General features: G+C 39.8%; 2 protein-coding genes across 2 annotated transcripts in view; one reads left to right on the top strand and one right to left on the bottom strand.

Moving 5' to 3' along the window:
* The window catches only part of KAT2B (lysine acetyltransferase 2B), a 103623-nt gene that overhangs the window by 72212 nt on the left and 15497 nt on the right, over positions 1-15914 (bottom strand).
* LOC102955599 (40S ribosomal protein S27-like) lies at positions 2175-3541 on the top strand. The gene has a single exon (XM_042957117.1). It carries the CDS (start codon positions 2207-2209, stop codon positions 2459-2461), a length of 255 nt encoding a protein of 84 aa, XP_042813051.1. The 5' UTR covers positions 2175-2206; the 3' UTR covers positions 2462-3541.

Genomic DNA, 15914 nt, shown 5'->3' with positions numbered 1-15914 from the left:
TTAGCCACATGTGTCTGTTGAGCACTTGAAATGTAGCTAGTCCAAACTGAAATGTGCTACAGATTTACATACCAGATTTAAAACACTAATGCAAAACTAAAATATCGCATTATTAATGTTCACACTGGTTACATGTTGAAACATTAATATTTTAGGTGCATGGAGTTAAATAAAAGATATTAAAATTCATTTGACCTGTTTCTTTTTACTTTTTTAATGTGGCTACTGGAACATTTAAAATTACATATGTGGTTCACATTCTACTTCTTCGGGTAGCACTGGTCTACAAAACATCGCATAAATTTTTGTGCTCAGGCTTTGTGTTCGATCTTTGATCAGAGATTTTTTTCTTCCCGCTTCCCACCACCTGCCACCCGCCAGCCCACAAACCCCATAGCAGATGGCTGAAGTTAGAAGTCTAATTTGTAGAAAATTGGAGAAAGGCTGCTACCTTAACCTCACACAGAAAATTCTCCAAGACAGGGACAGTTTCTGAAGTGTGTGCACATATAGGAGAATAAGAAATGAAAGAATACATAACTGGCAAGGCAAGAAGGGCCAAGGTGAAAGAAGGAAAACGTGTTTCTACAGATAAGACCCTATGCTTTTGAAGATAAGTCCTCTGCAGTGGGCCCTGCGAATGTTGGCAAGCCCAGCCTGACTGCTTCTCACATTTTATCACATTTTATCATCCATGAGGATGGAGAAGGCAAGACCAAAAACAGCAACTTAACAGCACAACCCCCAATAAGTAGTAGCTCAAGCAACCCTCTTATGTTTGGCCAGGCATCAGGAAGGATCTGACTATCAAACCCTACTCCTCACTTACTAAGCTGAACTGGGCCGTGAAATTCCCTATAATGAGCCATCCACTTCTTCAGAGACTGGAAAGGTCTCAAAGGGCCATGTTTTTGAGAAGGACTCTCATGACAACTTCCATCCAAGAAAGCATCCCTATAATCTTTGTAGGGATGGAGGAAAACACCCCCATTGTGGACCATTCCTCTCCTAGCAGTGGAATAGCTACCCAAGGGACTCCCACAGCCTCTGACTTCTCTGAGCAGCTGCCCTTTCCAAAAAAAAAAAAAACCTCTTGGTAGAAAAAGAAAAATGATGACAATAGTAGTCCAAACAAATCGATTAAATACAGCAGGACAAATCTAAAAGGAAAAATAGCAATGGCCCAAAGTCTTTCAGTTTGTAGAACTAAATTCCAAGCCAAAGAACTACTATGCATATTGAGTCATTCATTGAACAGTATGTATTGAGGGCCTACTCTGTGCCAAGTACTTCTGCTATGTATGGAAGGAAAGAACTAAAGATCCTGCCCTCATGGTGATGATGGATGGGGCAAACAGGCAACACAAATTAACGAAGTATATAGTATATTAGAAAGTGACAGTGCTATGGAAGGAAAGATGAAGAGATGGGAGAGGGGGTGGGGGAAAGGATAGGATAGAATCTGCAATTTTAAGTAGCTTTTTGAGAAAGGAGCAATAAAGCAAAGACTTGAAGGAGCAGAGGGAGGTGACCATTAGATGTCTGGTGGAAGAATATCCCAGACAGAGGAAATAAAGCAAAGTCAAGAGTGGCTGGCTTGATCAACAAAAAGCAAAGACCAGCATGGCTAGAGCACAGTGAGCAAAGGAAAGAGCTGAGCTGGAAGTAGGAGGAATCCTGCAAAGCCTCAGAGGCAGTAAGAAGGACTTCAGCTTGGTTACTTGACCTGTCGCGTCTCCCTCTCCAACAGGATCCTCTGGGCTTGAAACAGGGATAGGGACAGAACACAAGGACATGAGGCAAGAGGTCTCCAAACTCATTTGTTTCTTTCATTTTTTCCTTTCCTCATTTGTGTAAAGCTTTCCCACTTTCTCTTTTCCTTTAGCATCACTCATAGAGGCATCCATTTTTCTGTCACTAGCTTATGTGAGCAAATAATCCAATTTCCTTTCACTTTTAACTTCCAATCCAGGATCAACTATGCATTATTCTATTACACAGGGAAGCACAATAACTACTCATACATTCCAGAATTTATAAATCTCTTTGCTATCTAGATAGAAAGGAACTCTACTCTAATACCTTAAAACCAAGGCCCAGCAACAGAACAAAGGATTCTTCTGAAACTACCATAAAGATGCCAAGTTGTCTAGTTAAGAGTTTCATCACTTAGCCTTTCTGGCAGTGACAACCTGCCCACAAGAACATGCCCCTAGCGAAGGACCTCCTGCACCCATCCCTGGAAGAGGAGGAGAGGAAACACAAGAAGAAGCGCCTGATACAGAGCCCCAGCTCCTACTTCATGGACGTGAAGTGCCCGGGGTGCTACAAAATCACCACCGTGTTCAGCCATGTACAGACGGTGGTGCTGTGTGTGGGCTGCTCCACCATCCTGTGCCAGCTGACAGGAGGAAAAGCAAGGCTCACGGAAGGATGCTCCTTCAGACGGAAGCAGCACTAAGTGCACCCTGAGTCAACGTGAGTGGGGAACTATCCCAATAAACAGATTTTTGCATACGTTCAAAAAAAAAAAAAAAAGAGTTTCATCACTTACTAAGGCCCAAGATTAACTTTAGGCTAGAGATCAGGTGGGTAATAACTTAAGTTCAAAACCCCAAGGAATTATGTAATCTGGGATTCTGTCCTCATTCACTTTAGCTTTTGACAAACGATGGATTTTGCATCTGGGCACATTAGCAACGACAGCCTACGTCTCCTTCTTTGGCAGGTTGTCTATGGGCAGGCAGGAAAACTAGTAGGAACTCTGCATGGACCAGAGTAAGACTAACCTCTGCCAGCATTTGTAACTCCAGATTCTCAGAGAGACAGTGACCCAGTGAGACATGAATTTCCTTCATTATGAGGAAGCCTGAGAAGCCAACTTGCTCTCAACTGATCCAAAAGTATTTCTAGCCTATGTACTTCACCTCTACAAGAGGCATCAGCCCTGACAAAACACTACTCCGCAGTTCAAAGGTATGAGTCTACAGGTAAATCTCTCCATACTGTGGTTGGGGCTGAAATCCATGGGATCACGCGGTAGCTAAGGCAGTGTTGGGAATGGATTATCTCAGAAGACAATGCTAACGAGGAATGTTTTCTCTGTATTTGGAGGGTGGGTGGGAAGAATGCAGAGGGAAAAGAATAGACAGAATGTGAACCTTTCCCACTGACTCATGCACTGGCTATTTATTCATTCTTCAAACACTGAGCACTACTACATATCAATCATAGGACCAGATACAGAAGACACACAAGAAATTTCTCCAGAAATAAAAACCTACCCCAGTGGTTCTCAATGTTAGAGGCACACTAGAATTACTGGAGAGCTCTGCTAAGCCTAATACCACACCTGGCCCTAGATCAATTAAATCAGGATATCTGGGTATAGATCCCAGACATCAGTATTTTTTTAAGCTAGTGATTCCAATGTGTAGACAAACGAGCATCTCTGATCTAAAAGGAAGAGTTACTAGTAATGGATCCATTAAAAACACCCACACTGGGGTGCCTGGATGGCTCAGCTGGTTAAGCGTCCAACTTTGGCTCAGTTCATGATCTCATGGTTCGTGAGTTCGAGCCCCACACTGGGCTGTGTGCTGACAGCTCAGAGCCTGGAGCCTGCTTCGGATTCTGTGTTTCCCTTTTGCTCTGACCCTCCTCTGCTCACACTCAGTCACTCTCTCTCTCTCTCTCAAAAATAAATAAACATTAAAAAAAAAATAAAACACACATGCATACTAATAGGCCATGTCAGGAAGATCTACACAGACAAGGGGCTTTTCAAGTGGGAGGAGAGGAGGGGAACAAGAGTTCATTTTAGAAGGGAAACAGCAGACGTGTGCTTTGGAATATACTTCTTACCCATCGCTTCATGTATAGCTAAATATGTAGGTGCCTGCTTTCTCCATAACATTTCTATGTAATTAGAGACCAGTGGTACTCTCCTGAGGCTGGGTGACAGGAGAAAAGAGGAGAAAATTCTAACATCTTTGTGTCAGAATTTTCTAGGATTTTTATGAAGGGATAAAAGAATATGTATAGTTTAAAATTCTAAAATTATCACTACAAACAAATACATTATAAAATTACTCCTTTTGGAGGGGGGCTATCATTTATAGATCTCTGCCTGAACCTTGCCTTTTTTAGTCATGATATTTATCTTAAAAATTCAGCCTAGGGGCACCTGGGTGGCTCAGTCGGTTAAGCATCCAACTTCGGCTCAGGTCATGATCTCGTGGTTTGTGAGTTCGAGACCAACACTGGGCTCTGTGCTGACAGCTCAGAGCCTGGAGCCTGCTTCAGGTTCTGTGTCTCCCTCTCTCTCTGCTCCTCCCCCACTCATGCTCTCTTTCAAAAATAAATAAACATTAAAAAAGAACTTTTTTAGTAAAAATAAATAAATAAATATTCAGTCTAAATTAAAAAACAAAGGTTGAGAATCATCGGCCTAGAATAGATAAGACTTTGGGACTGAATCAAATAGGTGATGCATACCTATTCCTCCTGAAGCTCTACTCAGGAAATACATTCTCAGATATTTTCCCAGATAGCTGTATGGAAAGAGACGAGATCTTCTTGCAGCAAAATCTAAGAACTAGAACATTCTTTCAGGCCTTCCTGAACAGCCTTCCTCAGACTCTGAAGAAGCAAAGAGGCCAGGGATAGAAAAAAGGGGCCAGGTTACAGGAAAGACATGAGTTTGAGGCTATCCATCGTCGTAAAAAAAGACTGGCAGGAAACTCAGAGTTCTTTCTGAGCACTCCTGCAAGGGCTCTTTCCCTTTCTCCACTACCCCTCAACACCCTGCCCTCAACCCAATCACAGCAGCAACAGAAGGAATGGAGGCAAACTCAAGGTCAGCAAAATGTTTCAGCTTAGGTTGAAGTTGGTAGAAAGACCACAAGTGACAGTATACAGCATCAATGCCATGGTCAAGAGGAAAGGACTTGCAATTAAAGAAATACAATTTCAAATCTTAACTCCAACACTTACTATGTGAACCTAGGGTGAATCACTCAACCTCTCCAAGCTTCCTAATCTATAAAGTGGGTTTTAAAGTACCTATCTCACAAGACTGTTGGAGGTATTAAGCAATTAATGTGGGTAGATGCTGAATAAATGGAAATTGTAACAAAGATTACAGTGGCACTGATAATGATAATATGCTAGGAGTATTCTGTTAGGTGAAAGGTGAGCAAGGAACAAGGGCTCTACAAATCATGAGGAACTATGACAGTTAATACTTTTTTAAATTTTTTTAAATGTTTTATTTATTATCGAGAGAGAGAGAGAGAGAGAGAGAGAGAGGGGGGGGGGGGGGGAATGAGCAGGGGAGGGGCAGAGAGAGAGGGAGACAGAATCTGAAGCAGGCTCCAGGCTCTGAGCTGTCAGCACAGCCCAACGCGGGGCTCAAATTCGTGAACTGAGAGATCATGACCTGAGCCGAAGTCGGGCGCTTACCCAACTGAGCCACCCAGGCGCCCTGACAGTTAATACTTTAAAGCAAGGACTTGAAGAGGATGCAAGCAATGGGAGTAGTTTGAGGATATTGGCCTCAATCACTATGAAAGAGGCTACAGATCTTACTGAATAAAAGACTGAGCAGCTTATAAGTTACGTAAAAAATTATTTTCCTCAAAGAATAAATCAACTCCATGTCCACTATAGGCGAGAACAGTGAGAGGTCACTCAACGGCTCACTGGTGATCTCGGTGGACATTTTTACAAAAAGCAGAGGTGAAGAGAAAATGATGGCAGGATTACATATATGCAATCACCAGTAAGTACATAATATATCAAAATCCATAGGATATGGTCAAGGCAACATTTAAAGGAAAACATATACCCTTAAATGCATATACGGGAAAAACACGAAGATTGAAAATAAGTAAACTATTCATTCAACTCAATGATCTAGAAAAAGAGTAACAAAATAAACTCAAGAAAAATTGACAAAAGGAACTTACATAAAAAATTTTTCAGGAAATCAATAACAAAGAAAATTATATACCTAACCAATATAATAAATGCTTGATTTTTTAAAAGACATTAAAAGAAACAAACTCGACAATTCTAATGAAGGCAAGAAAAAAAGAACAATGAGAAAGGAAATCCAACTACAGATTTATTTTACAACTATAGATAAGTACTCTGTAGAACTTTATAACACTAAACGTGAAAAACTAGATGAATCAAGTGACTTTCTAGGAAAATATAAATTACCAAACCTGATTTAATAAGTAGTAAAGTTTTCTAACAACCCTAGAAGAAAACGAAAAGGTAGTCAAAGAGCTAAAAAAAAGGCTCCAGGATCAGATGGTTTTATAGTAAGTTCCAGTTAATTCTCAAGAACTATCCAAAATAAATATAATGTGAACCACACATAAAACTTTTAATTTTCTAGTAGCCACATTTTAAAAAGTAAAAAAAAAAAGTGAAATTAATTTAAATAAATGTATTTAATATAGCATGTCCAAAATATTACCGTTTCCACATGTAATCAGTATAAAAACACTATTAATATGACATTAATATATGATAGCACATTTCAGTGCAGACCAGCCACATTTCAGGTGCTCAACTGTCATTTGTGGCTGGTGGCTACCATACTGGACTCAGGAGAGCAGATTAGTCCTTTGTATTGTAAACTGTTTCAGAGCGTTAGACACTCACGTGTCATTCTACGAATCCAGTATAACCCTGCCACAAAAACAGAATACAGACAGCAAAACACACTGAAAAAATCACTAGCCCAATCTCACAAAAAAATTTTTAAAGAAAATGGAAATAAAATATTTGTAAATTAAATCCAACAGTACAATTAAAATCATGCATTTTGACCGACACCTAAGAGCTAAGTAAAGTTTATCACAAGAATGCAAAGATAATCAATCATTGCAAACAAATTACATTAACAAATTAAGAAAAAATAATTACAATTGATGCCAAGGAAGCTTTTCATAAAATTCTATATCAATTTCTGATTTTAAAAAATTGCCAACTTGCCATAGAAGAAAATTCTTTTAACTCAAAAACATTATATTAAATAAAGAGATACATTATTCCTATTAAAGTTACCATAACAAGGAAGCCCTCAACACATCCACTGTTCAACACTGTCCTGGAAGTAGATAAAGACTATAAAAATTGGTAGGCAATTCTTAGAGATTATCAAAACTTATACAGAAATCAGTAAATTGACTAAAGAATAAGATCAACATATAAAAGTCAGAATCTTTTCTCTATGTCAGCAAGAACCACTTAGAAAATGTAATAGGGAAAAAAAAGATCCTAATAGCAAAAACCATCAAATACTTAGGAATAAATCTTCAAGGAGATGAGTAAGATCTGTATACAGAAAACTATAACTTTCTACTAAAGAGTGGATAAATTTCCGTATTGAAATGAAGAAATATGCATTGTTCATGACAGGATGTAAACGTATTAATTTTACAATTTACAATATGGTAAATCTGTATTGTAAAGATAGCAATTCTCCTCAAACGTATAAGTTCCATAAACCAGATCAGTTGAAAGAATATACACTTATGACATATATAACAAAGTATAAATATTCGGAATTTATAAAGATCATCTATAAAACAAGAAGTAAAAAGCACAGTCTGACAGGGAAAAATTTATAAATCCAGATGATTCCAAGAAAAATGGATGCTAATGTTAAATAAACCTATACAAAATGGTCAAAATAACTAGTAATGTAGAAATGAAAAAGTAAAAGCCCTGTGAGGTATTTCCTCATACTAATTAAGTTGGCAAAAATACAGAAAAAGTTGACATTGATATCTAAGGTTGATCAAGATGTGAGGAAACACACACCCTCATATAACATGTGTGGCAGGAAACATTGGTACAGACTTTCAGAAACCAAACTGGACTGTTTGTGCCCTTTGGCCCAAGGGCACTACTTGGAAGCTTTCCGACAGAAATACTCACATGTGCTCAATGATATCTGTACACCATTTATTAGAGCAAAAGAAAAAATATATGTCAGGTAAAATCTGATCATTAATATAAGAATTTATAAAATTATGTAGATTGGTGCCACAGACTATTATGCCACATTTATCAATACAACTAACCGCATAGACTTGGGACCCCTCCAGGTCCCAGTAAAAGGCAGAAAAAGCAAACTACAGAACAATACTAAGCATAATCCAATATATCTTTTAATAAAATAAGAGAATATGCAATTTAAGCATGTAATATGTATTTGGATATACAGAGAAACTAGATGGATACATACTTATGGAGGGGGGCAGAAGTGGGAAAGGGAGAGGGACATTCATATTGTCCTTTATCATTCTTTTTCTATTTTAAAGTTTATTTCTTTGTTTTGAGAGAGAGAGAGAGAGAGAGACAGACAGACAGACAGACAGACAGACAGAAAGCAATGGGGCAGACAGACAGACAGCAAACGGGGGATGAGAGAGAGAATCCCAAGCTGGCTTTGAGCTGTCAGTGCAGGGCCCAACATCGGGCACTATCTCATAAACCCTGAGATCATGACCTGAGCTGAAATCAAGAGTCAGATGCTTAACCAACTGAGCCACCCAGATGTCCCCACACTGTACTTTATATTTTTCTCTACAGTATTCATATTCATGGGTTGCTTGCTAATTTTCTTTAACATGAATTCATCTGAGGGGAAAATATAATTCCAGAAAAATATCCAAGGACCGTAACAGAGGCTCAGTATAAATCAGTCATGGGGGAGGAAATGCAGAAACCACATCCTTATCACAAACCACATTTAAGAATTCAAGGATCCAAAACTTTTCCCCCGTGGGGTTGCTTATAAAATCTCCCTCCCTTTCCTGAGGTTCAAGCCAAAAAATAACAAGCCTGCAATTCTTGAAAAAGACAATATAGATTTTTAGAGATAGAAATTCTGACTTCATTATTACAACAGACTTAGAAGAATCAGCCCATAAAGAATAGTTTATTCCACTCCTTGTCTTAACATGACAGAGAAGAATGGCCGTGTTCATGGGGGTCTGATAATGGGTAAAGATCTCAGGGCAGAGAGATTTGGAATAATAAAGTCTTATATTCCCTCTGCTAAAAAAAAAAAAAAAAAAAAGTTACATCCCAAGTATTAACTTTACTTCCTTAAGCTACCTGTGATAGAAGTACTTAATGAATTCCACCAACAATAAACACTTAAACATGTAACTGAATAAAGGACTTTTCTTTCAAAATGGACTCACTCTGCTTCCCCCACTGAGTCTTGGGATCTCAGTAGCTTTCACAAAGGACTTTTATTTCTTTTGTTCAGAACAACTGAGACTGTTTCCAAATAAATAGAAAATTCCCTGAAAACTAATCGGAAGATAAAAGGACAGAGAGAACAAAGGAGGGAGAAAACATAAGCAAAACACTGAGAAGTATAAAAGTTTTGTGAGCCCCCCAGCACTGGAGCTGAGCTGGCCGGTGTGCAGCAGGCAGCCACAAGTGGGTATCCAGTCTCCAAAAGGGAGTAGGTCCAAGTTGAGATGCATTCTAAGAGTAAAATAAACACTAGATTTCAAAGACGTACAGTCAAAAACAAAAAATGTTAAAATATCTCATGAAGAATTATTTTACATTGATTACATGTTATAATGAGATGCATTCTAAGAGTAAAATAAACACTAGATGTCAAAGACTTAGTGTCAAAAACAAAAGAAGAATGTTAAAATATCTCATGAAGAATTATTTTATATTAGGGGCGCCTGGGTGGCTCAGTTGGTTGGGCCTCTAACTTTGGGTCAGGTCATGATCCCACTGCTCATGGATTTGAGCCCTGCGTCGGGCTCTGTGCTAACAGCTCAGAGCCTGGAGCCTGCTTCAGATTCTGTGTCTCCCTCTCTCTCTGCCCCTCCCCCACTCACACTCTGTCTCTGTCTCTCAAAAATGAATAAATGTTAAAAAATATATATTATTATATATTATTACATGTTACAATGATATTGTAGAATATTAAATAATATACTAAAATTAATAAAATTTAATATTTGGTTTTTCTCTCTTTTTTTTTTAATTTGGCATAGTGGGTGCCAAGTCCGGGACTTGAAACACCAGACGGGATCTTATTTGAAAACAGATATGATTTCTTGTAGATATGAACAGTTAAGGATGCTGAGATGAAATTATCCCGAACATCAACTGGGCCCTAAAACCAATAACTGGTGCTTTTATGAAAGAAAGGAGAGATTTGGACATTGAGCCATAGACACGGAGACACACAGGCCATGTGAAGACAGAGGCAGAGACTGGAGTGATACATCTATACACCAAGGAATGCTGAAGATGGCCAGGAGGCAAGAAAAGATTCTTTCCAGAGCCTCTGGAGGGAGCATGGCTCTGCTGACTCCTTGACTTCAGACCTCTGGCCTCCAAAACTGTAAATAAGGAAAGTTTGTTACTTAACCCCCCTTATTGGTGATAATTTGTTATGGCAGTCCTAGGAAACCAATACATATGGCCACTGGAAAATTACATATGTTAAGTCACATGTGTGGCTCATGCTACATTTCTACTGGCTATTGCCACACTAGAGTTTAAAAGGGATCTACCCCCCAAAACCCGTCTTTGCTATAGACCCTAAAAGCTTACGCCTAGGACACTCCTAACATTTCCTAAGTGGTTCTAAGTGGTTTGAGTTATACCTCTCTGAGATACCTGGAAATCCCTTGAGCTTGGCTCAATTGTTTCAGGATTTATTCTTTTTTCTTTTTTTAGTAGGATATACAAAGCACTTCTTACATGTGTACATGCACTTGGGCACTTGGAAACCTAAGTGCAAAAAAATTGTAGTATGTGTGGGACTTCTTGCCCAATTTACTGAAGAGGACATACTAAAGAAAACATTCATTGCCTTTATCCTTGACTGCCAGCAAAGCACTTTCTGCCACATGTTCCAAGCTGTTGCTACCATGCCCTCTGCCTTGGCCTTTAATTCTCCCTTCCAGATGTGCAGGCCCAGCCACTGTTCTTCCAGATAAGAGGTTTTCCTTCAGAATACCTTTCCCACATCTCTCCTTAATTAGGCAAGACAGCTGCTATCTGCGGGAACTCCCAAGGGGACTGGCCTTGCAGCTTTAACAAAGTACCATCTGAAGGACAACCTTTTAGGGAGTATGCTGCAAAGCCAATTACTGCTACAGCTAGCAACCCAGGCACAAGGAGGACAGAGCTCCCCAGATGACTTCATCTCCCCCAAGAGCACATCTCTGCAGACGTGGCAGAACCAAGCAAGAAGGAAAAAGCCACCGGATTGCTTCAACAGGCCCAGGATGTAAATGGTCTTGCCCCAGTAGAATCCAAGGTCAGATGGCAAGAGAAGGCAACAGCCTTCATTGTGGTATGCAGAAGCCAGGATGGAGGGCGAGAAGGAAGCTACACTGGAGAAACACAGGATCGTGACTCAGATGACAGCTAGACAAGGGAGCAGGGTGCTCACAGTTCATTCAGTGTCGATGAGTGAGACAGGCGTGAAGATATTTGGGTGACATCCAGAGGAACAAGAGGAAGACAGCCAAGATGACTAGGATTCAGTCATGCTTACAATACTGGGAAGTCCTATTTGCTGGAAAACTTAAATCAGTGACAGGGATGTCTCATAACAAGAACACACTGAAGGGAAACTGATGGAGTAAACCTGTGCCTCCAACATGTATTAAGCACCTAAAATGAGAAAAAGCACTTGTATACTTGTTCTTATCTCATCCTGTAGGAGGAAGGTATTAATTATCCCCGCTATTCACAAGAAAAAGCTGAGGCTCTAAGATGTTAAGAGATTTGCCAGAACTTTCTCAGTGTACCCTGCAGAAGCACTCATTGGGTACATTGAGGCAAATAACTGGTCCTGAGGTTGTGTGCGGAGGTCCTCACTCTATTTTACTACCTCTCTACTCCAGGTGAGACAAAAGTGGAATGTTTAAAAGTCAACACCAAAACCATTATTAGATACAACTTCACACCTTGCTCTTACAACCAAAAGAGCAGATAATAATCATGGGGCACCTGGGTGGCTCAGTCAGTGAGCACCTGTCTCTTGGTTTTGACTCAGGTCATATCCCAGAGTCATGGGATCAAGCCCCAGATCAGGCTCCACACTAGGCATGGAGTCTGCCTAAGATTCGACCTCTCTTTCTCTCCCCCTGCCCCTCTCCCCCGCTCACACTCTCTAAAAATTAAAAAAACAAAAACAAAAACAAAATTAAAAAACAGAAGAGCAGGTAATGATAAATGTTGACAAGGATGTAGAGAAATGGGAATATTCATTGTTGGAGGAGATGTAAAATGGTAGCCACTGCAGAAAAGAGTTTGGCAGTTTCTTACAAAGTTAAACATAGATCATAACCTGAGCCAAAATCAAGATTCAGATGCTTAACTGACTAGCCACCAAGATACCCCTTGTCTATTTTTTCTTTTGTTTGCATGTGTTTTTGGTGTCATATCAGAAATTATTGCCATATTTGATGTCATGAAGCTTTTCCTGTAGTTGTTGTTTTTTAATATTTATTTACTTATTTGCAGAGAGAAAGTGTGCACATGGGTACACGAGCAAGGGAGGGGCAGAGAGAGAGAGAAGGAAATCCCAAGCAGGCCCTGTGCTCAGTGCAGAGCCTACTTGGGGCTTGATCTCATGACCATGAGATCATGACCTGAGCCGAAATCAAGAGTCAAATGCTTAACTGACTGAGCCACCCAGGTTTAAGGTAAGGGTCCAATATCTTCATTCTTTTCCAAGTTAATATCCAGTTTTTCTAGCTCACTTGTTGAAAAAAACTGCCCTTTCTCCATTGACTGGTCTTGGCAGAAATCATTTGATCATTTACGTGAGGGGTTTTTTTTGGGCTCTCTATTCTATTCCATCCTGTAGGAGGAAGGTATTCATCTATCTATTCATGAGATCAAGCCCCAAGCCAGGCTCTGTGCTGACAGTGGGGAGCCTGCTTGGGATTCTCTCTCTCCCTCTCTCTTCCCGTACCCCACTTGCTCTCCAATTCTCTCACCCAAAATGAACATTTAAAAAAATAGTTTCATTTAACTTAATCAAAATTAAAAACTTCTGTGCATCAAAGAACACAATCAGTAGAGTGAAAAGGCAACCTACAGAATGAAAAAAAAATATTCGCCCATCAAATACCCGATAAAGGGTAATATCTAGGAGCTATAAAGAACTCCTACAACTCAACAACCAAAGAAGAAACAACCCAAAAGGGGATAAGACTTGAACAGACATTTCTCCAAAGACAAATGGTCAATAAGCCTATGAAAAGACACTCAACATCACTAATCACTAGGGAAATACAAATCAAAACCATAATGAGATACCTACCCCCTCATACTCATTAGGATGGCTACTGACTAGAACCAGTGTTGGTGAGGATGCAGAGAAACAGGAACCCTTGTGCATTATTGGTGGAAAGGAAAATCAGTGCAGCCACTATGAAAAACAGTATGACAGTTCCCCAAAATATTAAAAATAGAATTACCATATGATCTAGCAATTTTAAAGAATTGAAAGCAGGAACTTAAAAGAAATATTTGTACACCCAAGTTCACAAAAACATTCTTTATAGATGGTAAATTTTATGCAAGATGTATTTTACCACAACTTAATTAAGTTCAACATAAATTTACCACATGGCCCAACAAACCTATTCCAAAGTATCTGCCCAAGAGAAATGAAAACATGTATCCACACAAAGATTTGCACACAGATGTCCACAGCAACATTATTCATATTAATTAGCCAAAAGGCAGAATGAATCCAAATATCCATCACTGGTGAATACATAAACAAAATATGGCATATCCACACAGTGGAATATTATTTGGCATTAAAAAAGACTGAGATGCTGATAGATATATATATATATATATATATATATATATATATATATATATATATATATTACATGAATGAACCTCAAAAACATTATGCTAAGAAGCCAGACACATACTATATAATCCTATTTATATGAATGTCCAGAAAAGGCAAATTTATAGATCTAGAAAGTTGATTAGTCTGGGGGCACCAGTGTGGCTCTGTAGGTTGAGTCCAACTCTAGATTTCAGCTCAGGTCATGATCTCAGGGTCGTGAGATCGAGCCCCATGTTGGGCTCTGCACTGAGCAGGAAGCCTGTTTAAGATTCTCTCCCTCCCTCTGCCCCTCTCTTGCTCCTGCGCCCTCTCTTGGAAGGAAGGAAGGAAGAAAGGAAGGAAGGAAGGAAGGATGGATGGATATAAATAGATATAGTCTGAGGCTGGAGTGCAAACAGGGTTGTCTGCAAATAGACACAAGGATCTTTCTGGGGAGATGGAAATCTAAAACTCAATTTCCTAAAAGTCATTGAATTGTACACTTAAAACCAGAGACTTTAGGGCATCCAATTATATCCCACTGAAGTTGTTTTTCAAAAAGGCAAGAACTGCTAATAACTAATTATCACTTCAAATACAGGTCTTCTGGAAAGTTTCACCAAACTGTGTCCCAAAACTGAAGCACATTTTCTCCTCACAAATTAAAGCTTAATAAGCTACATTTGGGAAAAAAACAAAAGACAAACCAGAAAATGGGGGTCTCCATCTCTGTCCTTCTCCGATCTAAAACAGCAAAAGAAGTTAGTTGTCTAGGTGGCCACACCTCTACTGTCAGAATCTGTCAGCAAAAGAGAAACAGCAAAGGATGGGAATACATCTTTAAGTAGGTTGTCCTGTTTTTAAAATGGAGACTTTGAAACAATTAAAACTTGCTAATAATAAAGCCGCATTGCTGGTGCTTCTTTTGGGCTACCCTCATCCAACACTCTTGACTTGCTGACATCCAACTTTCTGGCATGTTCACAGCTTCATTCGAGCCTAACAGGAATCCAAATGGATTTCAGTACAGTGAATCGAGTTCCCCTCCTTGAACTGTGGTATAAACAACACGGTGCAGTCTTGGGCGGGGGGGGGGGGGGGGGGGGGGGGGGGGGGGGGGGGGGGGCCGGGGAGACTGACACGTTCTGGATCTGGAAACAAGGAAAGGAAGTGAGTGAAAGCCAGGATGGAGGAGGACAGGTGAGAGGGCTAATATTTTCATGTGCCTCCATCGTGAGCTGTCTGGATTCTCCTCTCAACGGTGTGCATGTGTGACTGTGAAAAAAAATCTCTTAATCCTGTTTTAAAAAACAACACCTGGAGTCTCTGTAAGCAGTAGTGATCCCAATAAATTTGGAGGTGAACTGCTTTGGGGGCAATGTGGATAATGCTCTTGTGATTTCAAGCAGTGCTTCCCAAACTGTAATCTGCTCAGGAATCACCTAGGAAATCTCATTAAAATGCAGATTCATTCAGTAAACCTAGGGTGGGGACCTAAGATGCTGCATTCCTAAAAAGTTCCCAAGTGAGGACCACCCTTAGAGTATCAAAGACTTGAAAGGACAAAGTGGTCTGATGCATGTATTAATACCTTCCTCTTTTCCCGGGATTAACTTCAGCTTCTCATACACAATTAAACTGTAAATAGCTAGGCAATCCTTTCAGGGACATAGACTCTTTCTCTCTCCACTGTGAAAGTCTTTCCAGCTCACACAGATGTACATGGAAGGCCAGCAGGCACCATAAAGCTATGACTTAAAACTGGGATTTAAAAAATCTGGGTGCTTTCTTTAACATTTTAAGTAATCTCTACACCCAATGTGGGGCTCAAACTCACAACCCCAAGGTCAAGAGTCACATGCTCCACCAACTGAGTCAGCCAGGTGCCCCCCAAATCTGGGTACTTTTGGCACAAGTGAAAAGAAGGTGGTAGTGGGGTGGGAGACTTCCCTCAGAAGACAAATTTGCCTGAAATTCAAAGTAAAAAACAGACGTAGAAGGGGAGAAAAGATAACCAGTGTGGTAATCCAGGGAGAAA

This window comes from Panthera tigris, chromosome C2, assembly GCF_018350195.1.
Source record: "Panthera tigris isolate Pti1 chromosome C2, P.tigris_Pti1_mat1.1, whole genome shotgun sequence".
Classification (NCBI taxonomy): Eukaryota; Metazoa; Chordata; class Mammalia; order Carnivora; family Felidae; genus Panthera; species Panthera tigris.
This window is presented reverse-complemented; position numbering and strand designations above follow the sequence as displayed.

Bases quoted from the DNA above. Each gene is read 5' to 3' on its own strand.
- LOC102955599 (XM_042957117.1), top strand. From the start codon at position 2,207: ATGCCCCTAGCGAAGGACCTCCTGCACCCATCCCTGGAAGAGGAGGAG.